General features: G+C 39.1%; 1 protein-coding gene across 2 annotated transcripts; it reads left to right on the top strand.

Annotated features, from left to right (window-relative positions):
• Window positions 1-101: 101 nt before the first annotated feature.
• On the top strand, window positions 102-23,914 carry DLGAP5 (DLG associated protein 5). Of its 2 annotated transcripts, none has more exons than XM_080394387.1 (19): window positions 102-158; window positions 2,584-2,831; window positions 4,146-4,354; window positions 5,341-5,433; window positions 6,385-6,469; window positions 8,558-8,671; window positions 9,797-9,867; window positions 11,533-11,807; window positions 12,216-12,337; window positions 12,420-12,549; window positions 12,949-13,034; window positions 13,650-13,810; window positions 15,250-15,342; window positions 16,568-16,787; window positions 17,922-18,168; window positions 18,527-18,584; window positions 19,884-20,052; window positions 20,454-20,503; window positions 23,770-23,914. In XM_080394387.1, the coding sequence occupies exons 2-19, from the start codon at window positions 2,594-2,596 to the stop codon at window positions 23,776-23,778; spliced, it is 2,430 nt and encodes an 809-aa protein (XP_080250513.1). In that variant the 5' UTR covers window positions 102-158; window positions 2,584-2,593; the 3' UTR covers window positions 23,779-23,914. The 2 variants fall into 2 exon arrangements, with proteins under 2 accessions (XP_080250513.1, XP_080250512.1); XM_080394386.1 differs by lacking the exon at window positions 23,770-23,914 and adding an exon at window positions 21,570-22,881.
• Window positions 23,915-23,943: the final 29 nt, after the last annotated feature.

Raw genomic sequence — 23,943 nt, 5'->3', positions numbered from 1 at the left:
AACCTGCTCGGGGATTTCGGCTCCGCCTATCAACTGTCAGCCGTGAACTGGCCAATGAGAGCCTGCGGGCGGGCCGGGGCTGGCCAATGAGGGTTGTCAGGTGAGATTTGAAAGTGAACCGAGGCGGGCTGGGTGAAGGGAGTGCGGTGTTGGTACAGGTATGGCGGCGCTCGGGCGGTTTTGGGGGCTGGTGGGCGAGCGAGCAGGCCCTAGGGTGGAGGTTTCGACCAGGAGGCCTGGCAGCGGTGCTTCCCCTCTGAGCTGACCGAAAAGCGCGGCGGGAGAAGGGGTTGAGGGGAACAAACTGTGGCGACCCTTCGGAGCCGCGGCGGGAAGCAGGGGACCGGAACGTGGTGGTCCGTATGTCGTGACCCCCGGGGCCCCGTCTCGGAACCCTTGAGTCTAGACCTTATGCAGCCCTTAAACTTGCCGCTAAAAATAATGATGCTTTTGTTTTGTCTGCTCTACTTTGTCACTGTTCAGGCTAAAAATGCTAACTGTGCATCTAAATGTTATTCGTATCTGTATTTCTCATTTGAGTTTTGTGGTGTTGCTGTTCAAAAGTCGTTCTTTTCCCTCACTATTTGAATAAAAATCAGTCCTATAAATTTTCCACTTTATTTTGGTAGTCTACGCTAGCCAGTCACAAAGCTTGTCTTTTATATAAGCCCTTTTTCCTTTCCCTGCTACTAATCTTTAATTTATACTAATTTAGATTCCAACTAGTCATCTAGATTGCTGTTTGAGCAAGGTACCACTCAGAAGCCATAACCTGGAAAGAAAAGGAGGTAGATATTTTTGTCCTAAAGAGGTGTTTAGGACAGTGAACATGCCATACCTTTTTAATGAGCCCAAAGAGATCACAGGTCATCTCTTATACTGCTTTTGCAGACCTGGGATGCTAGGAGATAATACCTCTCTGTATCTCTGCTCATATCTGCGGCCTTCAAGTTTCAGATTAATTCTTCTGCAGGACTAATTACTGAAATGCAGGCCACTTGCTCTTGAAGCTTATTTGTGGGAGAAGGCCTTAAGTGGACTTATACTACAAAACGTAGGAAAAAATATTATTCAAATTATAAGGTAGACCATAAAAATCCTTTAAATGTGTTAAATATTTATCAGTTGGAATGTCAGATGCAGGATGAAATGTAAGATATTCACAAATCAGGTGGCACTGGTGTGCACCAGCTCTTCTAGGATTATGTAGAAGAGATCTAGTCTCTGATTTGAGTGCTTTAAGCAGAGTTAATTTTTATTCCTGTTTGCTCATTTAACTTCCATTGACCATTTTACTTTCCAGTAGCACTGAACATATTGGAAAAAAAACCCAAAATGTTTTAGATTTGACTTGTACATTATCTCTAGTATGTATTCTAAGCACTTGCAGATGGTTGTGCAGGTACTGTTGGTGCTGTGCAAGTTACTCGCTATATGAATGCTGCCATGAACAAGGAGCTGCCACTGCCAGCAGTGATGGCAACTGAATAGGCTTTGGCTGTATTTCTTCTTACAATAGCTCAGGTTCTCCCCTTGCTTGCTTTTCCTCTAAGTATGTACATTTTATTTCTGTATTCTTTCTGCTTATTTTGGTACTCTCTTCTGACATTTGGGTTTTTCAGGCAGGCTGCTGATGGTGTTTTTGGCTTTTGGTAGCAAGTGGAGGGGAAGGGGTTTGGCTTGAAGAAATCCTGTGCACGTATAGTCAAGGCTGATCTTTTCAGTCCCATTCACTGATGATTCCTTTAGTTTGATCAAAGCTTGCTGTCTTGAAGTTAAGAACCTTAGTAAGTGACCAGTTTACTGATAAATGAGTAACTGGTGGCTGTTCAGTTTAGCTCTTCACCCTCCTTACTGTAAAGCTGTTTTCTGTAAGTAACAGAAGATGAGATTTCTAAAAGACCCTGTTTGAGGTGACAGACAAAGACCAACTGCAAGAAATGGTCCTGACCACTCCAGGAAGAGAGCATGAAACCCCTTGACAAGACAGGCTTCAGTGGGATGCAGGGGATGGAGTTTTTTACATTGCTGTTAGCATAGCACAGCGTGTGCAGACCAGCTGATGTCTGCATTAAGTCTCCCTCGGGTTAAAAAAGTAAGGAGAAATCCTGCTTGAAATAAACACTATTGTATTGCAGTTGCATCCTGGAAACTCAGTTGAGAACTGGTGCCAAGTACTCTGATGCATGACAAAAATGCCTTGCCATCAGATAGGGTATAATCTAAATGCTCAGTGGCAGTGTTGCTTCCAAGTATTGTCCTACAACCTTGTCATTTACTATTTGTCTCCTTAACACGAAAAACATGTGTTGAAAACAGATTGGCAGGCCAATCCCTGGCAGCGACAGTGTCCCCTACTAATTCTGTGTCAGACTTGTTGACCGTTAACAAAACAAACTAGCCCCTTGAATGTGTAAAATAAAGAGAAATAATGAAGAGTCATTACTGAAATTGTCATTTGCATTTTCTCTGGTACATACACAGAAACGAAGAACCTACGGCTTTGTAACATGCAAACTGTTAATGAAAAGGGCAAAACACAACATGATAGCGTTCTGCCTAATCATTATAATTTTTGTCTAGGGTTACCAAGATGGCTGCTACCTCCCAGTTTGCCAGCCGATACAAAAAGGATTTGAGCACAGAAACGCTCAGAACTAAAGTTGCACGCAGAAGATCACTGCTTCAAAAAGAGAACAGACACAAGTTGTTTGAGAAGGGCAGACAGCTTGAATTGGCAGATAGCAATGTTCAGCTTTCAAAAAAGGGGATTTCTATACTAAAGGAGACCAATGAAACGGGCTCTCAGGAGAACAGCAGTGTAAAACAGAGTAAGTAAAGACTTGTTATAAAGCTTTTTAAAAATTGTTTAAAATGTCTTTAAGTAGATAGAGTAACATTATCACAAGAACCTAATTATGGTCAACGCTTTAATTTGAAGAAAAAGTTTAGAAGATTTAAAACCCCATGACTACCAGTTCTTCTAACTGTTAAGAAAATCAAGAAAATAGTCTTAATACAGCTTTATCCTCGTCACTGCTCCAGTGGTATGTATAAGACTTCGCTCTGATTTGTCTGCAGCAGCTAAGGAAGAAGGCGTTTTGCTATTAATACTCAATGGGAAGTCTCTTAATGATTGCTTTGTTTGAGAAGTGAAGAAGCCTGATCTAAAGTCTCATCTAACATATAACTGGTGTCTGTCATGTGCTTAAAATATGCTTAGAAATGGGTAATTTTATGTTAAAACTGGGTATATATCATTATAAAGAAGTAAATGCATAGTATAATTTTTTTAAAAAAATTGTTAGGTTTTGATGACTTACCTTTCCTCCCAGAAAATAGGATCTGCATATATACTGAAATGTGCTTCCCTGGCTCTCCTGGATGCTTATGGTCTAAGAAATTAGTTAATATTTTAACATGTTAATGGATTTCTTTAGAAATACTTCCACCTTAGTATTTTGATAGTAGAAGATGATTGGAGGGAGGAGTGCAATCCCTATGTAATCATGGCAAGTAAGAAACGTAGGAAGCTTGTATCTTAATAAATTTTAACTTTATGTATAAATTTTTCAGATAGACATGTAATTCAAGTATAGCATCATCTTATGGTTTTATTCTCTCACATAACTTCTGCCTCATTTATTCTCAGCCTGCGGCAGACTTCAATATCTACAGCTGACCTAAACTTCAGCTTTCAATGACATTACAAGAGTTTGAATAGAGAAACTGGTACAAATAAGCTAAATAAGTAGTTTAAGTATTAAATTCAATACTTTAACCTTGCAGGAACAGCCTGTACACTGTAAAATGGGTATGAATTTACAGTATTCCTTGGGTGCAGATTTGGGGAGATATATTGTAATCTGAAACTTACCATTGAATACTTTTCTGAGTGGGAAGGGTTAAAGCAATTAAGAGAATTTAAACTTTTATTAATCTAATATGTATTAGCAATCACATGCATTTGCATTGTAAGACTTATTGAAACTTGCAGGCACAGATTCCAGTCTTCTGCTTTTTGACTTAGTATGTTTGTTTCTCTTCTAGCTTGGAAAAGTTTTTTGAAATTTTCTGTCTTGCATATTGTTGGCTCAATATCTTCAAGATTTTCTTAACAAGTCTGTCTTCCATCTTTACTTCAGACCAGTCTACAAATGCAGCCACCCGGAGGATTAATGAACGCAAGGAAATGCTCCAGCGCTATAAAGAAGAAAAGGAACTTCGAAAACTGAGAGAGCAGAGAGAGAAAGCAAAAAAGGGAGTGTTTAAAGTTGGGTTATACAGACCAACTGCGCCTGGATTTCTTTCATTTGTACCTGAAGATCCAGTGATAGTGAAGCCAAGAGAGAAGGTAATCAGAGTAATATTAAATAACTAAATGAGGTATAAGTGTTGGAAGAAGGGTTCACCGGAGTCAAGACAACGCTCAATATGAGTTATGCATCTTGCTCAACTTTGTTAGTTTCTAACACTACTTATATAGAACCGATACACATGCATATTCGTAAAGCAGAAATATAATTGGTTAGTAGTCTCTAAACATGTGCGGTTCTCACACCCCTAATTATCATGACTAAAATAAGCATTCTATCCATGTAGCTAATTGTGTTGCTGTGCTTCAGCCTTGTAGTTTGTTACTCCCTATTTTCCCATACCGCTCCCTATCTTTCTTGGCCCTGCACCTGCTTTCCCAGCAGCTGTATCTTGTTACAGCCACGCCGGTTGGCACAACATAATTACTTGGTCTCGGGATTCAAGAACAGCTCAAGGCTACCTTTCTTGTTAACTTCAGCACAGCAACTTCAGTACAATTCTGATTACAGGCCTATTCTAATACCAGGCCTGGATTGTGCAGATCTTCAGAGATTCTAAGGCCATGCTTCTGCAGCCATTCTTCTACATATAAGTAGTGTAGTACATTAAAATTTCTATTTGTATACAAAATTATGTGTATGTTATACCAAATAAACAGTTGATTTTGTAAATACTTTATAAATATTTATTTTATAAGATTGAACAATAAAGGGAGTAATTTGGCTCACTTTTTTAAAAACAAAGATGGAAATAGTACTAGTGATATGTTGCTTTTTATATTTATGACTGTGTTCTCAGCTCAAAACCTGGGATGATTCATGCACAAATGCAATGGTGAACTTATTTTAGAACTGGTAATTTGTTCCTGCTTATTTCACTGGACTTTGGAAAGTTTTCCAAATTACACCCTTGACCCATTTTGCACGAGCACGTTGCTTTTCACACTTAGGCTTTTTGCCTACTCGAACAGTGACAGCAGGGGAAAGACTATGTTGATTCTTGTTTCCTTGTGGACATTTCCAGGCAGCTCCTGCTTTCTCTGGGAGGATTACTCGATCAAAGGCCAAGAACCAGGAAGAAAAAACTGTGATACCAACTGCATCGAAGCACTCTACGGTTTGTTTTTTATATAAACTTCAGTGAATAAATTTAAAGGATCCAATTATCCTTCAGACCATAACTCAGGGTTGTGTGCTTACAAGTGAAGTGCTGTCTCTAACAGAGTTTTCCTTGGTAAGAAAGACAAACCAGGTCAGAAAAGGTTTCAGCAAGCTGATAGACTGTGTTGTGCTGAAGTGAACTACAGAGTTTGATTAGGTCAGTACAGAGAGGCATGCACAGATCTTCCAGACGAGTTTTTCAATATGAAATACTGTAGTCAGCAAGGACTGCAAATATTTCTAGAGGTAGTAGTGAGACTGAAGTTACATACTTCAGTATCCCTTAAATGCAGAAGGGCTGTCATGAATGCAGGTTTTAAAGAGGCAGTTCATTCTTCACTCAAAAATCACTTCAGTGTTGGCATATTTTTACTGTGAATCTTGGCAGCTTACTCTGCTATTATTTGTATAGAAAAGTAGATTTTGTTGAGAAATTTCACCAGCAGTAATCTACAAAAGAAGCTGTATTTTGAATCTAGCACTCTTGCCTTACAAAACCTGATGCATTTGAAGGATTTCCAGTCATAACTTCACAAAGGGACAACTGAGTTAAAACTGGTTTTTGGGTGGGTTTTTTTCTGAAAACTGATTTTTTTAAAATGCCTAATATGTACCAAGATGTGGCAGTAATTGGCACCTGGTTTCATAGTAAACTGAAACTTCCTTAAATATTTTTCTTCATTCTTTTTACTGATAAATTCTTAACTAACTGGATAATGCATGTTAACACGTGTCTGAAACAAGCTATTTTAGTTATCCTTAATTTCTCTGTACTTTTTAAAGCCCTTTGTGCCAAATTATTTGACCATTTGTTTTACTGGAGCCTAGGAGAAAAAGATGAAGAAAGAAATTAAGGTGTTTATTTTCTGGAAATCTTATGCTTCACAAACATTTTCTTCTCTGGTAGGTCAGTGCCAGTGGGCGTAGTGTGCACCCTACACAAGCAGGATGTAAACAGCTGAGTACAGACAAAGCAGCTGAAAAAGATAAAGGTATGAAAGTAGTATGATCCCTGCATCTGAATCTGAAAGGACGCTGCTGGGTTTGTTTTCTGAGTCAGTAGTTGTGATGTTATGCGAGGGAGATCTCTGGGAGAGATCTGCGGTATGTTTTTGGGTGTAGGAAATGAATTTTTAGGACAGCCGTTCCTACTAACTATGACAAGGACAGCAGCTGGCAGGTTATTAAGCGTGTGGTTCCAGGCATAGCATGTACTTGCTGCCTCTCTGTGCTTGGGGAAATGGAATGCAGAATACTAGCTGTCCTGGTTACTGATTATTCACCCTAGAGAGGGACAAGAAAAAGGTCAGTATGCAGAATTGCATGACTGCTAGCTGCCTTAGCATCTGGAGCTGTGCAGAGCTTTCTGTTGGTCTCCAAGAAGAATACCATGTCTAGTAGCTGCTGCTATTACAAAAGAACAAGTGACTTCACCTGGAAAGATGAAGAACAACTGACATAAGTAAAACAAGAATTTTCCTTGGTGGTGTTGGTAGCCTGAAAAACAGCTGATTATATGAGCTGCAAATATTTTCAGTGAAGTCTGTCTTCTGTCTATGCAGCAGATATGCTGGTGTCTGTGGTCTCTAAATGAAACTGTTTGTGTAGCTCAGCATTGAAAAAGGTTTGGAAAAGGTATGGCCTACTGGTAAAGCATATTTGCATATAATGTCAGAGACAGGAGCCCAAACTTCTGATGCACACTAGTGCAACTGAGTAAATGTATGATTGTCATCTTCGATAAATGACAAGTACTATCTTAAGTTTTCATATTTTACAACAGCCCCTTCTGTATCTGTCACTTTCTATGTGATAATTGTATACATTTCTAAGAAAACAATAAAAAAATCCAACCCATGCCACCTTTAAGGGAGTGAAATACTTTTGATTAGAAATTCTTCCTGATAGCACAGTGATGGCCATGGCTTAAGTAGACAAGGCTAAGTCATGTGGAATATTGTTGTTAATGCAAGATACTCAGTATTTCAGTGTGAAATGACTTTCACATCCCTAATGTAATGAAATCAGCAAGCAGCAAACCTTTATTTAAATAAATTTCAGTAGTGCCTTTGGTGAATACTGAAAAGATCTATTATCAGTGTTTGATAAAACAATTAAGGCATTTAATTTTTGAAAAATTGTCATCCACTAGACTCGATTGTTCCTTTTGTGCTGAATCAAGAATATGCACTGTATGTATTTAAACACTAGTGTAAAAATGTTAGGGAATTGAATGTCTGTATAAATTAAACATTATAGTTATTTATCCAGTAATTTCTTCCCCAGGTTGTCATTCTAGCTTCCACAGAATTGCAGCTTGACATTAAAAACGCAAATAGCATGAAGAGTCACCAAGTGGGGCTACTGGATTTCAGGCAGATTTAAAAAGGGAGGGTACGAAATAGAGAGCTGCTGTTAAATGTCTCTGTGCGGGAGAATGCTATCATTCTTGAAGGATATTACAAACAGTACTAAAATACAAAGATGAAAATTATTAAGATGGGTAATACAGTGCATGAACTTGTCATATTTTATAAAATATTTCAGGGGTAATTTGTCTTAAGAATACTTTGTTAGATTACATTAAATTGAGACCTTAGAATACTTTTGTGTAATGACCAGGGCATCACTTCATTACTCTGATGGTTTGCTTAAGCTTTCAGCTGTGCAAATAACCATGGCAAGTTATTACTCTGGAAAACTTAATCTATAAAATGGGGATGGTGCTGACACTGATTGCAGGGAACAACATTGAGAAGGGTGCCTTAAGCTTTGTACGTGTCATCTAGCACACTGGTACCTTGATGGTCCTGGAGGTACTATGGTACAGCTAAAATATTTTTCAATCAAGATCCTTCAGAGCATGGCCTTGATGCCAAAGCTGAGCTGTGCTGTCCATATTTAGCACTGCTTGCACTGAACTGACAAAAAACCCCAAACCCTGTTGATTCTGGCAAAATAATGCAATTTATAATTGCTGGTGCATATTTCTGATTTCAACAAAATGAAACTTTCAGTTATGTTACTTGAGTGCATTTCCTTAGTAAGCTTGAAAACTCTGGAATTAATGTTTCTTACAGTGTTGCAGACTGCAGTCCAGACAGCCTCAAATGTAAGAATCACCAGAGCAGCTGCCTCTGCAGCTAGGCAGATGCTGAAAACAACAAAAATAACAGCTACTGCTGCTACTTCTGGTAAGTGAGGCAGTGAGTATGGTCCTGCTTGTGTAGCTCAAGCCTGAGATTTGTTTGGAATAGTGTGCTATAGATAACAGTCTAGTACTGGATAAGTGAGCACTGGAAACAACGTGTGTATGTTTATATGCTGCTGTTAGGCTCATTGTCAAATGATACACTAAGACAGCACTGTTGTCTTTAGGGTCTTGTTCATATCTCAGGCCCTCAGTTGTGCTGCAGAGTTACTGTTGGCTTGTTCTGAACTGTCTTAGCGTGCTACGTTCTGCTGTGTAGCTGACTGCTTTGAATACAGACTCTATGTAAATCATGCTAATTTGTCATGTAAGAAAAGGACTAGATACTGTCACTTAAGCTCTATTGCAATATTTAAATCAAGACATTTCCCATGAAGTCCATCAGTGCTGGAGCATCAATGCCTGTATGGTAATTATAAACTGAAAGAACAAAACCAGAACTGGTAAAGATTTGCCAGTTTGGTGTATTGCTGTCCAAGGGCATATGATTATTAAGTCTATGACCAGGAACAGATATCTTTGGAAGAGATTAGAGCCTCTGTTCTTCAGATCAGGAATTTCTCTTCATCCATGTTTGCCTGTTTACTAGATTAGGGGAACATGATGGTTACTGAAGGGGAAAATTTTAGTACGTATTCTTGTTCTCAAGATACTCTCCAGAATATTTTGCAGTGTCCCTTGTGCTGTGTATGACAGAAGCATAACGCCTAGGCTGAAAGCACAGCTTTAATAGTATCAGTTTCAGTTCACCAACAGAAATCTTATGCCATATAGAAATAAAAAATCTGAACTCAAATTAGCTTGATAGTCCCTCTTCAGCCTTTAAGGAAGTAAGGTGACTTTTTAGTATATGACAACATCTAAAAGCTAGTGACTTAATCAGTTTTCCTTTCTAGGTAACATGCATCTCTTGTTAGGCAGTGAAATGCTAGGCTAGGTTTTCTTTTGAATGAACTTCTGCAATTAGGTGTCTGCCCTCTAGCCACCTCCCACTCAAACAAAACAGTCCCTCCCTGTCTTAAGCGCTGGACTTTTATGGGAGTCTTTTGGTGAAAGATTATTCTTAATTAGATGCCTTTTTGACCTTTTGGAGTTTCTCTCATTTTAGGTAACCAGTCACAGAGAAAGACAGCAAATGCAGGGAAGCAGAGGAAAGCAGTCAAACCTGACATCACAGAGGTAGGCTATTTAATATTTGAAATGGAAAAGCAGTAAAACTGACTTCAGAGCTAATAACAGTGTAATTGTAGCTCAAATATACTTGTGTTCAAGCACAGTAGTAGTAAGAAGTTCACTCAGAGCCTAGATTTTGGAAAGAAGCTGTATGTATTTATATTGCTATATTTTAAAAATTAAGATCGGAGTTGGTGCTTCTATGGATGACTTGATTACAAATCAAGATCTGGACAATGGTTTACGTTAGATAAGAAGTTCTTACGTGACATATCTCACGTCTGATGTCTTAACTAATAAAAAAAAATAAGCTTGCTTTGCTAGTTTTAGCTGGCATTTGTAAATTTTGTGCAGTTCATTCCTTTTCGAAACATATTCTGAATGTATCCTTTTCCTGCTCAGGTAATGATATGTGACTCTAGAAGTGAAGAAATAAATGCATTTTTAGGTTTTGAACCACTGAAAAACGAAGCTGGAAATGTTACCCTCTGCATGGTAGACATGATTTAGCATAATTAAAGGCAGTTGTTGTGGTTCTTAATGTCACTGCTATAAAAAGACTTTTCTGCCTCTACCTAGACATGGCAGTATGTGGGTTCATTGTAGCCCTCCAGCACAGGTTCCCAAACAATATGTGTACGTATTCATGCGCTGACAGTCCTGTGCAAAAACTATCAATGATTTTTCTCCTTTGCACTCTGCTATTCCCTCTCATCTCGTGTCTCCTTTGTGCCTTCCATCTCCACTCCCGTTTCCATAACTGCAGCTGTGCTCTAGTATTGAAAGTGGTACAGTCACACACAAACACTGACAGGAGGTAAGAGGCACTTATATCTTTGCTTAGATAAGAACCTCTTCACAGGCAGGAGTTGCTTTTGTGCTGCCAGTTGTTAAACTCTTACTGTAACCTCAATCATCTAGTTAGAAGTGAGTGGAAGGCTGAATTCAAGGCTTACATTCCAAGCAGGGGTATCTGAAGTATAACAAGACTTTCAGTGGATTGAAGATGCATGTTTCTTGAAAAACAATCTAAGCTCTTTTGGCTGGCTTGAGCTAACAATATCTCAATCTAGATATCTCAGAAATGTGTTCTGTGTGACTATCTGGTTGCTCATCTCATAGGAATGTGGATTCAACTTACTGATTAACTTTCCCTCTTCTTTTAATGACATTGTGGTCCTAACTACACTTGTCTTGGGCTGCATTCCTCTGCTATCAGCTTATTTTAGCTTGTTCTTTGGATTAGAGTGTGTATAAACTGTGATTATTCAACAGACCTAGGTGGATTTGGAGCCAGTAATTCTGCTCTTGAGGAGCTTATCACCTTAAAGCATTTATTTTCTAGTAGTGGGAGCAAGCATTTACTAATTTTAATTATTGTTTTGGTAGGTGAGGTGTTCTGCTCCTTTAGCCCCTTCAGTGGACTGTTGCATTCCTTGTAGTGAAGTGCTACCCCAGTTGCTAGAATGATTTGTAGGTGTCAAAACTAGTTGGGCTTATTGGTAAATAATGACTTCTGTACACGTACGCTATTTAGAAAGTGACTTACCTGAAACTATTCCCTTCCTGAGGGGTTTCAGACAGCCATGTTATAATTCAGCCCATGCCTATAGTAAGCACTTTGTTGATTTGATAATGTAGTGTTTGCTTTGTCTATTTGTGCTGTTACAGATAATTCCTTCTAAACAAGAAGTGGATAAAAATGCTCAACTGGATCCAGCGTTGAAAGGTTCAGTGTCAGTAGAACCTCAACAGGAGCAAACTGCAGCAGAAAACAAACCAGATTTTTCTCCAGGGAGACCCAGAACACGCTCTTTTGCACCTCAAAACTTTGTGTTTCAGCCTTTAAGTGGATTAGCAACCTACAAAGTTACACCCATGACTCCTTCTAGGGCAAATGCATTTTTGACACCTGATGCCTCCTGGGATTTTTCAAATTCTCCAGTGTAAGATTCTTTCTTCTAATGGCCTGAAATGCAAGTGAATCTCTCTGTGATGATACAGAAGACAATCTTTCTATAGATGCCCTGTGTAACAACCTGTGATGTTGAAACACCTGATCATCATGGTTGCTATCATTGCTTAAATGTGGACTTAATACAACAGCAAAGAAAGCAATATAATCCGTAATTCTGTCTATGCTTTAGAAGTAGAGCAGCTCCATATATTGGGGACTGCACCATGTGTATGTCTGCAGAGATCTACTTGTTTTAATAGGATTTGCTTATAGTTCTCTAGTGTTGTGTGTAGGATTGCCTTCTAAATTGTGCTTTTTGTGTATTTGTATTCTGCTGTATTTAATGTCGGTTTCTCAATGTGTCTTAACTCTAAAGGTACTTTTTGATTGTTTCTAGTAATAAAATTGAAAAATCCAGTGACACTAAGGCACAAGAGCCTAATTTAAAAAGTCAAGTTTCACCTGCTGATAAAGATGTTGAAGAACAGCAAACCACTACAAGTTTGAGAGGAGAAAAAGGTAGGAGCTTTACATTTAGTTTATTGTTCTAATGTTTTTAGTTTTCACCAGATTCTGAACAGATGCCTTTCATATTTTTCAGCAAGTGAATCAGATGAGAAAACTTCTGTTCAGAGAGCAAATGAAACAATTCCTGTCTCTACAGATATAACAGCACTTGAAACAGAGTCAGATGACGTAAGAGAGCAAGAGCATGACGTGCCCTATTTCAGGTTTGTGTTCGTGTGTTTCACATCCCTGTTGTCTGTTTGGAGGTCCTTAACATGACTAATGAGACATCTTGTAAAGATCAGCTTGTGGTATTTGGTGATTGTGGGAAGTGACCTGAGTAGGCCCATTTTTGTCCCTTCTGTATGGTTAGTGCAAGTAGAGAATATAAAATTCTGGAGACTAACACCTTGTCTTAAGGAACACAAGCTTGAAGGGAGTAGGAAAGAAAAATAGCATCTCAGCGAGTCAGCAGACTGAAGCAATCCAATGGCTTCTGCTCAAAGACAGTGTAAAGCAAAAAGGATAGTAACCATTAATGGTCACAAGTAGTGATGGAAGTTTAAAAATTCTCCAAAACCTTTTTTTTTTTTTTTTTTTTTTTTCTGTCTCTCTATTTTTAGAACCATTCTTCGGTCTGAGACAGAGAAGCTGATGTCTCAGTGCCTCCAGTGGGATGGAAAACTTGAGCTGGATGTTCCAGAGGATGGTAAGACTCAACTATAATAGGGCACTAGAAGGTGTGTTATGACTGACAGGGACAGAGGGAAGCACCTATATCTGAATATATTTGTAAAATAGCAAATAGTTTACAGCACTTAGTAAAAGTCATATTAGATAAAGTTTAGAGTTCTATCTACTTCAAGGCAAAAAGGCATGCTTTATCTCCTAATACTAAAGCTTGTGCAGTTCTTGACATGATAGTCGTTGACACTAAAGTGAACAAAGTACATGTCAAAATAGGGGTTTTTTTGTTGTCAATTTCAAGTGTATTTAAATGTATGAACTTGAACCCAGCTGACTTTTTAAAATAAAATTAGGTTTTAATGTAGAGTAAGTGTCCTTATCTGGGAAAGTGAAGATGACTTATCAATGCTTATCTTGGAGCATTGATAAAACTTGGAGATAGTAGGGTGGGTTTTTTTTTTTTTGGAAAGTAAGTTTAGAGCAGTTCGATGAATAGGACTGCTGCAACTCTACAATAGATGAGCATAGTTCATTTAATAAACAAATTCCAGACTCTTCAGGTAGTTATTTAAATCAATTGTGAAATGATGGATTATTCAAAGATGTACTTTCTTTATTATTTTCTTGTTGCTATCAGCTAAAGACCTTATTCGCACCACAGTTGGTCAGACAAGACTGCTCATAGCAGAGAGGTTTAAACAGTTTGAAGGACTGGTGGATGACTGTGAATTTAAACGAGGTGAAAAAGAAACATCGTGTACAGACTTAGATGGATTTTGGGATATGGTTGATTTTCAGGTATGTCCTTGCATGCTAACCCACTAGAATGAAGTTGATGGGGTTAATTGTAAACCATGGATTGAAGCTATTTTGGGTGAGGGTTTTTGATTATTCAGGCTCTGATTTTTCTTTTGTAAAAAATGCAGGTCCATGTTTAACACGTTCTGATAGTGAATAGTACCTGTTGGTATACTATGTTCTATAATTCATGGAGCAATTAATCTGTCATGTCTTCTTGTGCCTGTGTATGTTGTTTTGCTCTGGAATGAAGGCATGTAGTCAAGTCTTACTCTGGTTTGGGGTGAGGATACAGTCACAATGTCTATCTGGACCAAAAGCTGGGAACGTTTGGAAAATTCCTGGAGCTAACCTGAAAAGTGGGAGTTCCATGCTTCAGTAGGAGAATAATGCAGAAACTACAATAACCTTCTGTAGAGCTGAACTTAAGTGGTAGAAACCAGTCATCTCTCTCTGTTGATGCTTCCATTGGTTTCAGAACAATATAGAATATTCTAAATTATCAAAAGGGCTCCTGACAGTATTTGTAAATCAGCATTCAACAAAGGAACTTGTAACTAGTTAAATTAAATGCGAAGATGGGTTTATTCTTAAGGTCGTAGTCATAGGTCTTGAATTTTCCCCAGAAAGTGTGAGGGTTCGATCTTCTTCAGAGATACTTGAGGGGAGCTTTGTTAGAACCAGTAACTTGGCAGTCAGAGTTTTGCTATGCTTACTGTGTGTCTAGGAGCAGCTCAAGCTTCTCCTGAGCCTCCCTTACCTTTTCTCTCAGATAAACTTGGAGTAACAGAATTGCAGACTCTGTTCCTTTTTTGCATCCGTTTTCTGTTTGTCTTCTGAGTTACAGTAAGGATGTAAAGGACTTGTCACTTCAGTGACTGCTCTGCTGTACGTAAATAAGCCTTGTATGGCCTTACTAGCAAATGAGGCAAGTGCCTCCATTACGAAGTCGGAGAACAGGGCTGTTGCATTGAGTATCAGGGAGGAGGTAATGCTGCAGAGCTAGCTTGTCCCGAACAAGCACAGATGACATCAGGAAGCTGTTCAGACCAGCAGTTCGAGAGAGCAAACAAGCTTGCATGGCTGTTTCCTGCATAATGGAAGACTCTGTACTTGTTTGGATAAAGACTATTACACAATGTGTTCTTTCGCATTCCTTAAGTGCGACCATTGTCAAAGTGCTTAAGTTCAGTACCAGAACAGGTTTTAAACCAGCTCCTTCATTTTACTTCTCAGATCTTACTGAACCATTCTATACTGCCCCTCCTAACCTCAAAACTACATACATGAGACCTGTCTTGTCATTTAATCTGAAGCTTGTGTGTGTTTTTGTAACCTTCATGTCACTGTCACCTGTATGAGAACATAAAATACTAATAGTGTTCTATTGTGAATCTGAAAATGTGTGTCTTGAAAATTAAACCTGGATTTTCCAATAGATCAAAGATGTGAATAAAAAGTTTGATAATCTGAAGAAACTTCAAGACAATGGGTGGCAACCACTTGAAGTCCCAATCAAAGCAATTGTCAAGGTATGAATAGCCCCTAAAGTGTGCCTCCTAAGGCATCAAGATGCAATAGTGTGAGTTATCTAAAATAACTAATAAGCCACTATAGCTGTAATGAATAGTAGTCTTAAATGGAAATTCTTCTAAAGCCCTACTCATCTGTTGTCTTTAGATGTTTAAAAATTCATAGAATCATAGAATGGGTTGGGCTGGAATTAGTGAAATTACTCTCAAGATGCACCCTTCTCCCGTCCATCTCCCAAGTGCACTTGTATTAGTTGGTGTTTGTAATGCTAGTTGCCTCTTCTGGCTGGGAAGATTATAACTAAGAATTAATGATGACTCTTTTGGAGTCATTGGGCTCTCTGCTAGTAAGACACATCTGCTACATTTAGAATAGAGATTTACCCTTCAGATGTAGAACACTGTATCTGGGCCCCTGGCATGGCCACTGACTTAACTGAAAACGAAACCGCACAGGAATTTGGCAATGATGGCCAGTTCTGAGCAGGGACTGCTAAATTATAATGGTGTCCCACTACAACAGCACCACGGGTAGTGTTAAACTACTAGTTCCGTAAGCACAGATGGGTCTGACACTATCCAAAATAGGTTATTGCATATTGCAAAATAAGCTTTAGTGTAAGCTATTTTATCTACTTTTTTGTTTGGAATACGTAATTGCTTCTGATGACTAAATATCAAGTCATATTCACGTTGCCAAAACTCCATCCAGTTCCTTGAGACTGCTTAACTAATCATTAACATGATATGAAGGTTGATAAGAAACTCCAGGCACAGGAAACTGGAGGGACTGTAGTGTGCATGAGCTGCCCGTAAATGTCAGAACCCTAAAGATGGTACAAGACACAACTTCCTTTGAAAAATGGAATGCCAGGAGAGTCTTCACTGGCTGACTGGTATCTGTCCTGCAGTTACTTTGTCTCCCTGCCACTAGGAGTCCCTGTATCCCACTGTTTTCAGAAACATTAATTGGATTTGTTAGGAAAAAGTTGTACGGAGTATTTCTGCACTGCAGCGTCAACATGAAAAATCCTTAATATTGACATCACAAACTAATCTAAAAAGCTGAATGGCAGACCAAGAGATTCTGGAGATGAACAGGGACCTTGTTTCCAGCATGTTTGTTGCCTGTTGCTGTCTTTATGCATGGCCAGCAGCTGTGTGGTTGAGTAACTGCTTCTATCCGAAGCTTCCAGATGTAACCTAGACTTTGTTACAATTTCAGAAAAAAACTATTCCAAATGGAGTGTCTAAACCAAAGCTGGGAGCAGCTGGAAGAACGGCTGCCCAAAACCGGCTTGCTGCTATAAAAGCAGCTATGAGGAATAAAATGAAACTTGATGGAACTGCTGATTGTATGCATCCCGAGAAGCTACCAGAAGCAGAAAAAGTGGTTTTTGACGCGGGATTTTTCAGAATTGAAAGCCCTGTAAAAACCTTACCAGGTGAGTGAAGCTTAATCATGATTTTCATGGCCTGAAAGTACTGAAAAGAGTTTAACCAGTCTCCCTGGGGAGAGGGATTATGCTGTTCATGCTGGATTCTGCTCCAGTACTGGACACAGTATTTCAACTAGTGGTTAATTACATCAAGGATCCAAAGCGTGCTGTTTTACACGAATATACTGACTGGAATGATTATGGCAACTTTAAATCTCTGCTTAGAGAGGTAAAAGTGGCTGGCTCATGTCTTTTCAGCATATGTTAAATAATGAAGTTTTAATCTGAAGTGTTCTCAGGCTTTGGACAGGTTTGTCAGCTAGGTCAGTGCAGGCTAATATTTGTAAGAAAAGAACTGGGACTTTTTTTGAGCTAAATCTCTTGCAGTACTGTCTTCAAAGCTGCAATTAAAGTATACCTGTAACCTGTATTTATGGTTAACAAGATTATAACGTAATTCCAGTCCGCTATAAAAGCTGCTTAATACTTTGTGGGTGTTTTAGCAGGTGCTCAAAACAACTTCATTTTCAGTATCTTATCTTACTGCAGTCTGTGAAGCCAGTACTTCCAGCGATCCTTGACTCTCTGGGAGCTGTTCTGCTTTTCTCCCATTTCTAATTCATAAGCTGACTTTGAATTTCCCCTTTTTTTGTGTGTGTAGATCTTTTCTTATCACAAGATTAGCAGTTCTTTTATATGCCTCCTGTTTAGTAGAGGAGACCTTCTGAAAAGCTTTGAGCAACACTCAGTTTAAGCAAGCTCTAGCAGAGAATCAGTTAAAAGAATCAATTCTGAATCACTGTCTTTAATTCCATTAACATTATCTGATGTGAAAGATGGAAATTAATGATAGCTTTCACTAGGTGGACTTAAGAACAGCAAATCTTATTTCAGATTCTTTCTGAAGGGAGAGTCATTACTGATTTGCTTGGCTGGAGTTAGGTAGTTTTGTAACTTAATGACCTACTCTTGTCACCTTTTTTTCAATTTTTCCTTGCAGTGTATATAAGAGTCCAATATAATATTTGTATAAGACAATTCAGCAAGCAGAACAGTATAGTGTTCCTAGCTAGAATCGTAACAAACATTTAATCTTCTGGAAACTACTGTAGTAATGAAACATTCAATGTTTTTTTTCAGGCTTGCTTTCAAAGACACCTCGCAGGTCTTCCCAGTGGACTTCTGAAAAACTAGCAACTCCACGATCATCCAGTAGAGCTTTGCTTCAGAGCATTCCTTCTATTCTTCATAACCCCGAGGATACAACTGCAAAACAAACACCACTAGTGCTCAAAGGCTTCCATCCAGCACAAAATTCGATAATGCACCAGTTTCCCAGTGGAAAAACTCCCACACTGGAAAAGCTCCCTGGTGTTCTTGAACAAAGGTAGACGTGTTAAGGCAGCTTTTAATTAACTTTGTACAAATAATTTTACAGTTTTAACTGAAAGAATTATTAATACCCATTAAATGTTATCTTCCAATGTGGCAGTGATAAAGATTGCAACGTCCTTGTGTCTTTTCCTTCCCTCAAGCAAATACTAAGACCTTTGCCCAAATGTAATTTTGCTGCTGGGGTAAAAGTTTATTTTTTGGACAGAAAGTTTTATATAGCTGACCAGTGCCAAACAAGCAAGCATAATTGCAGAACAAATGGGAAGATTAGTTGGGTAAATCAGAAGATGATTGAAGGTAATTGATGAAGATTATTGAGAAGAATGAAAACCTTTTGCATTCTCTTTCAGCATTCCCATAGTTGCAGAACAACACTGTCTTGTTGCTGGCACGGCAGAGGGGACTAAGGTGAGTCATGCATAGTTCATGTATGTGCCTTAAATGTTTTACTACTCGCAAAATAAAATGTTCTTTTTACTAGCCCCAGACTTTTCTGATCAAATCCTCATTTAGAGATCTGTATTCCTGAGGCTGGTGCTTTTTGCTTCTCGTTATGGACATAGATATGAACTGCTGCAGTTTGGGGACCTTGTCTAGCTCATTGGGAGCTGTCTTTTGGAGGTCCTGGGGCTGTTCCATGAGGACATTTGTTGCTTGGGCACGTCATGTTCCTTGAGGTCCACTACCTGCTTTCTGGTGTGATTGTCTTTTTTTTTTTTTTTTTTAAGATGCTTTTGCATTTGGGGACCGTGACTAAAGGCAACAGTAGTACTTGGCTCTCTCAGTCCTCGTGTTGCCAGAGCAGAGCACTGGGTTGTTACACTCTTTAAAGGTATAGCAGAGCAGTGTTACTAAGACAAGTATCAGCGTTCAGAAATCCGTGCCCTGAAATGTCTGAGGACTTGGTGTCATGCCTATGTTTGAGCAGCCTTAAGAAACAGGAATACAGCCTCCATAGTTTACATATACTGTGCTACTCTGTGAAAGGCAGTACTTAAGCTGCAATCATCCTTTAGTAGCTTTCATTGGAATGGAGTATCTTAATTTTATTTGTAACTGCTTGGATCTGTGTTCATGCTTTCCCTGTCAAATGAGAAATCATTTGTTGGGGATGTCACTGGGGAAAACTGGTAATCTTTAACTTTCAGTATTGCTGACAGGTTTTTCTTGAGGTAGTCTTATCAGAGAACATCCTCAGAATGTTTTTGGCACTTGGAAGTTCAAAATCTTCTTTCATGTGGAAGAACTCCCTTTATACTCTCGAAGCGATTATCAAGCTTGAAAGGGTGTTTGGGAAATAGTTCACGTGCAATGGATCACAGCCTTAAGCTGCGAGTTTTATCCTGCTTGTGCTTTGTACAGTGTCTGGAGTCAAAACCCTCTCTCTCCTGAATTGTTCATAAAACCTGTGGATTAGATGTATGGACTTGGTTTGACATAAGAGACATGCTGGTTTCTGTAAACTCGCATCCATTGAATATCCTGGCTACCTTTTAATCTTTGTGCTTTCTACATCAAAAGCTGTCAAACTTCCTTTTATTGCACACAAAAGGAAAATAAGAAAGCTTCCTAGTGTCATGGGCACTGCTTCATGTCTGCCTGGTTTCACTGATGCTTTCCTTCTGGCTCTCTGAGAAGCAAATACAGCTATTTCAGTCAACTTAGCCTCTCAGAGGGCTAGAAACATTGCAAATTCCTGTTTTTCAGGTGGTGGAAAGTTCTAGCAATGAATTAGAAGCAATGGATAGCATGGAAGAGATGGAGGTATCTGCTGCAGAACAGCAAGGGCAAGATACTGTCATGTGCAGTCCGGAGAAGGGTATTGTCACAGAGACTAACTTTGCTCAGTCTGGAGAACAAAAAATACATCAAACAGGTGAGCATCTTAAGCTGCTTAGTATTGTTTGTGTGGTATTGCCTGGGACCTTAAGTTTATTCCACAGTTTTGTGGTAGTCTAAATACTACTCTGAAATCACTGTCACCATAGCTTGGTTAATTTATGTATGCTGTTGGCAAAACCTCCTTTATCCCATGTGACTTACACATTGCTTGTGAGCAAACAGTGCCCCTCAGATCTTTCTGTATAGTTTCCTTGTGATACGTGAAGGAGAAAGCTAATATAAAAGGCTTGAAGTAGAAGTAAATACAGACAGTTTAGTAGTTGGGTTTGGGGTTGGTGTTGGTTTGTTTTTTCAGTAAATGCAGAAAGCAATACTGTTTTTTCAACTTTGGCAGCATCAGACTAACAAAAAAATAATCAAATATTCTTATTTCAGACATTTTGTGTAGTGATTTGACATCTGTTGGCAGAAATCCTTTTGATAAGGTAAGTTGACCTTCAGGTTTATTTGACAATCTACACATTACAGTACTGTTAACCTTTCCTACAGAATCAGTTACTGCATAAACTAAATTAAACTTTTAAGATGTTATCAAGCCAATTCATGTAACTTACTCTAAATACAAGCCACAATACAGCCTGTCTCCCTGCTTGGGATCACACTATTGTTCCTTAATGCACATGATGAAAGTAGGATGAATGAAGATATTTTTAGCAGAAGTCTAAATCTTATCAGATTGAACCTTTAAATTATATTTCTTGTGAATGACCTTTAAAATGTACTAACATAATGAATGACCTGGCCTTTTTCTTCCACTTCCTCCTTGAAATTTTTCAGGTCTGTGCCATCTTTTTGGTTGTGGTTTTTTTTTTTTTTTTAATGCCTTTAACTTTTAGACCTGGAAGTAAGATTCAGCAGAGAAAAGCAAAGTGTGCATAAACTTTTAAATTGTTAAAAGAATTTGGGTGTAGTGTTTCTTGGGTGTAATGAAAAATCCTCTTTAAAACATGGATTACTCATTTAAGTAATGAGTGTCTTCAAAATGGACCACGTTCACTTCGTATTTTATGTATGGAAATAAGCTTACAAATTTTCTGTTAGAGAAGTTAAGGTACTTACAGTGGCACATGATTTTGACCTGTGGCTCTTGCTTTGGGACAGTATCGTATATAAGCAAGCACTTTTTAGTCTACTTATATCTACTGAATTGCTGCAAGTTTCAGCTCTGCCTGACAGATCCATGCTTTGCTTATTCTAAAGCTGCAACGTGTCCACAGCACTGAGTGAGGGGTGAGAGAATTGCATGCTTCTGTTCCTTTGTGAAAAGCAATTTCTGCTAGCTTTTGTCCTGCAATGTTTAAGTGGCTTCTCAAGCAGGCAGGCACCTAAAATAAGTGTTTGCCTGACAGTAATTACCGTTGGTCTGGTGTTTATACAGATGTCCTGGAGAAAGGGGAATTTGCTATAGCTTATTTCATGTCGTTGCAGTGCTGTTTTGCAGAGCAGATAACTGTTCCTCAAACACTTACTTCACACTGATTTCTCCCACAGCCAATGCTGGATGCTGAGCTTCTCTCCACTCCAGTCAGGAGCAAAGCCCAGCAGTTTGCAGCAGCTGAAGTATTCAGCGACCTTATTGTATTTTCTCCCTTTTCTCCCTCTGTGGGAAAATGAAAGGTGACTAGAAATTCAAAATGTATAAATTATATTCACAAAAAATTATATTAACAAGAAAACCCACAGAGGATATCTGGAAATACAGTCTTCTACCCTTGAACTGTGTCCTGAGTGAATTAATACCTGTAGTATTTTGTAGTGGAACTTACTAAAATATTTTGTAATGTCTTAAGTATGGCTGTATGTTAGTAGCGGGGTGTTTGGTGGTTATACCTGCTGTATCCAATGTTTGCATATTCTGACTACAACCTGAAATATTTTTATTTTTGTATAATTTCATGTATTTCCTGTCTACTTCAAGCTGTAAAATGATTAATTTTTAGGCTTTTCTATCCTGACCTTACTTACCTCATATTATTGCTGGTAAGATGCATACCAGACTCGCTGTAGCTGTGCCCTGTTTCTGATGCAAGGGCACCTTCGGGGTAAGGCTCAGCCTGTTACCTCCCCAAAACACGGCTTCCTGCTCGGTCACTGCTGTGAGCTCCCACGGTTGCACCCTTAGGCTCCGATATTCTGTGCATTGACAACTGCCTCGGCAGCAGCTGCAGCAGGGTTTCATGCATGTAATTCTTTCCTGTGGGAGTCTTCCTGATGTTTAACAACCACTTGCTCTGTAATAAATAGAAACTATCTCTGAACAAGGATTTTTAAGTTGGATAATATCTTTTCCTGGCAATGTATTAAAATAGGCATCAATTATTATTATTTCCTTTAAGGACACCGTTATCTGTTGAGTATTTTAAGGACCTTAAAGTGAAACCCTATTCTCTTTGCTTTTTCATGTGAAAATCTCTCACCTTCTTTCTCTGAACACTTGACATTTTAACCTCAGCCTGTTCTTGCATCTTATTCCTTATACATTCTTTTGTCTGGACTGTAATATGCTTATACATAAGGAGCATTCCAGTTACATATACTATGTATTTGAGTAGTAAGATTAGAGTACCTCCCATTGCTCTATTTTTAACAAATACCTGACTGCGCTTCCTCTTACAGTGGTGACTTTAGTGTAATACACACATTCTTCTGCTAGTTAAGTCTTTACTTTAAAGCAAGCAAAGGTAATTCAAGCCCCTCAGCAGAAAGCATTGCCACTGCAGCTGGGAGAGCTCATCTGCCTTAAGCTTTAACCTGAAGGCTGTGTACTGATTACACTGAAATAGAGGAAGCTATTGTGACTTGGTGTTACTGTGCTGGAATCAACTGTCTTCATTACTAAACTCCAGTTATACAGGTAGTTTCATGTAGGTAGCTCTGAACAACTTGTTTGCTCTGTTCGGGGATCAACACTGTAATTAATAGCAGTGATGTGGGATTTCTGGTATCTAATGTGTACGTTTAAGCTGATGTTAGCAGTGCTGCTCTGGGCCACTGCATCTACTTGAAATTTCAACACTGTGCTTGTTGTATCTTGGCGTTTCCCAGTATAAATGAAGTGACTGTTACAAAAGAGTGTGAGACATGTCAAAGACATCCTTGAAAACTTCAATAGTGGCTATTGCGCTGTTCTTGTTTTGCAAACCAAGACCAGGAGAATGACTCACAGCAAAGGGAACATACTTTTTTTAACTAGCCTGACTCACGAGGTGAACTTGCCAAGTAACCTCCCCACCCTGCAAACTGTTCTTCTCATGCAAGTTATGAGGGGAGAGAAACAAGGCTTGTGACCTGTTCCGTGGAGTCTGTGATGCTTGTACAAGCGGGCCCTCCCTGGGGAGGGAGGTGTCTCAGGACATGCTGGTTTGGGCACCGCAGGGGCAGAATGGGCCTTTTGAAGTGAAGGAGAGGGGTGGCTCTTCTAGCCATGGTCTTAGGGAGAAGTTTTGCTTTCACCAGCTCTGAACTCCCTCCCAAAGCACCTCTTTCAGGTCAGGCACAGAGGCTCTTGATATTTCCATGTTCTCCAGTGTTTCCTCGAGGACAACTGCAGTGAGGTGACACTTCTGTGAATTCTGCATAATGTGTTCACAGCCTGATCAGGCACCTCCTCCTCCCCCGGGGGGTGCAACTTCCATCCTTCATTGCACTATTTTGATTCCTTTAGTGAAGAAGTAACCGTTCTACCTAGCAGAGCAACTGAAGCTAAAAATACCAAGTTACTGACTGCTGCCTGGTATTTGGAGAAGATGGGGTTAAAGATTGATGCCCTAGCTCACAGGACCAGTGGCAGTACACCACAGGCTCCTTTCCTAAGTACTCCTCTCTGTACAAACTGAACAGCTCCTGGTTGTCATCCTTTGTCAGA

This window comes from Falco punctatus, assembly GCF_963210335.1.
Source record: "Falco punctatus genome assembly, chromosome: 7".
Lineage (NCBI taxonomy): Eukaryota > Metazoa > Chordata > Aves > Falconiformes > Falconidae > Falco > Falco punctatus.
Note: the sequence above shows the minus strand (reverse complement) of the source record. Positions and strands in the feature narration are given on the sequence as shown.

Coding starts and splice junctions, on each gene's coding strand:
- DLGAP5 (XM_080394386.1), top strand. CDS start 2,594: ATGGCTGCTACCTCCCAGTTTGCCAGCCGATACAAAAAGGATTTGAGC. Junction 15,343..16,567: donor CAATCAAAGCAATTGTCAAG/GTATGAATAGCC, acceptor TTACAATTTCAG/AAAAAAACTATTCCAAATGG. Junction 18,585..19,883: donor GCACGGCAGAGGGGACTAAG/GTGAGTCATGCA, acceptor CCTGTTTTTCAG/GTGGTGGAAAGTTCTAGCAA.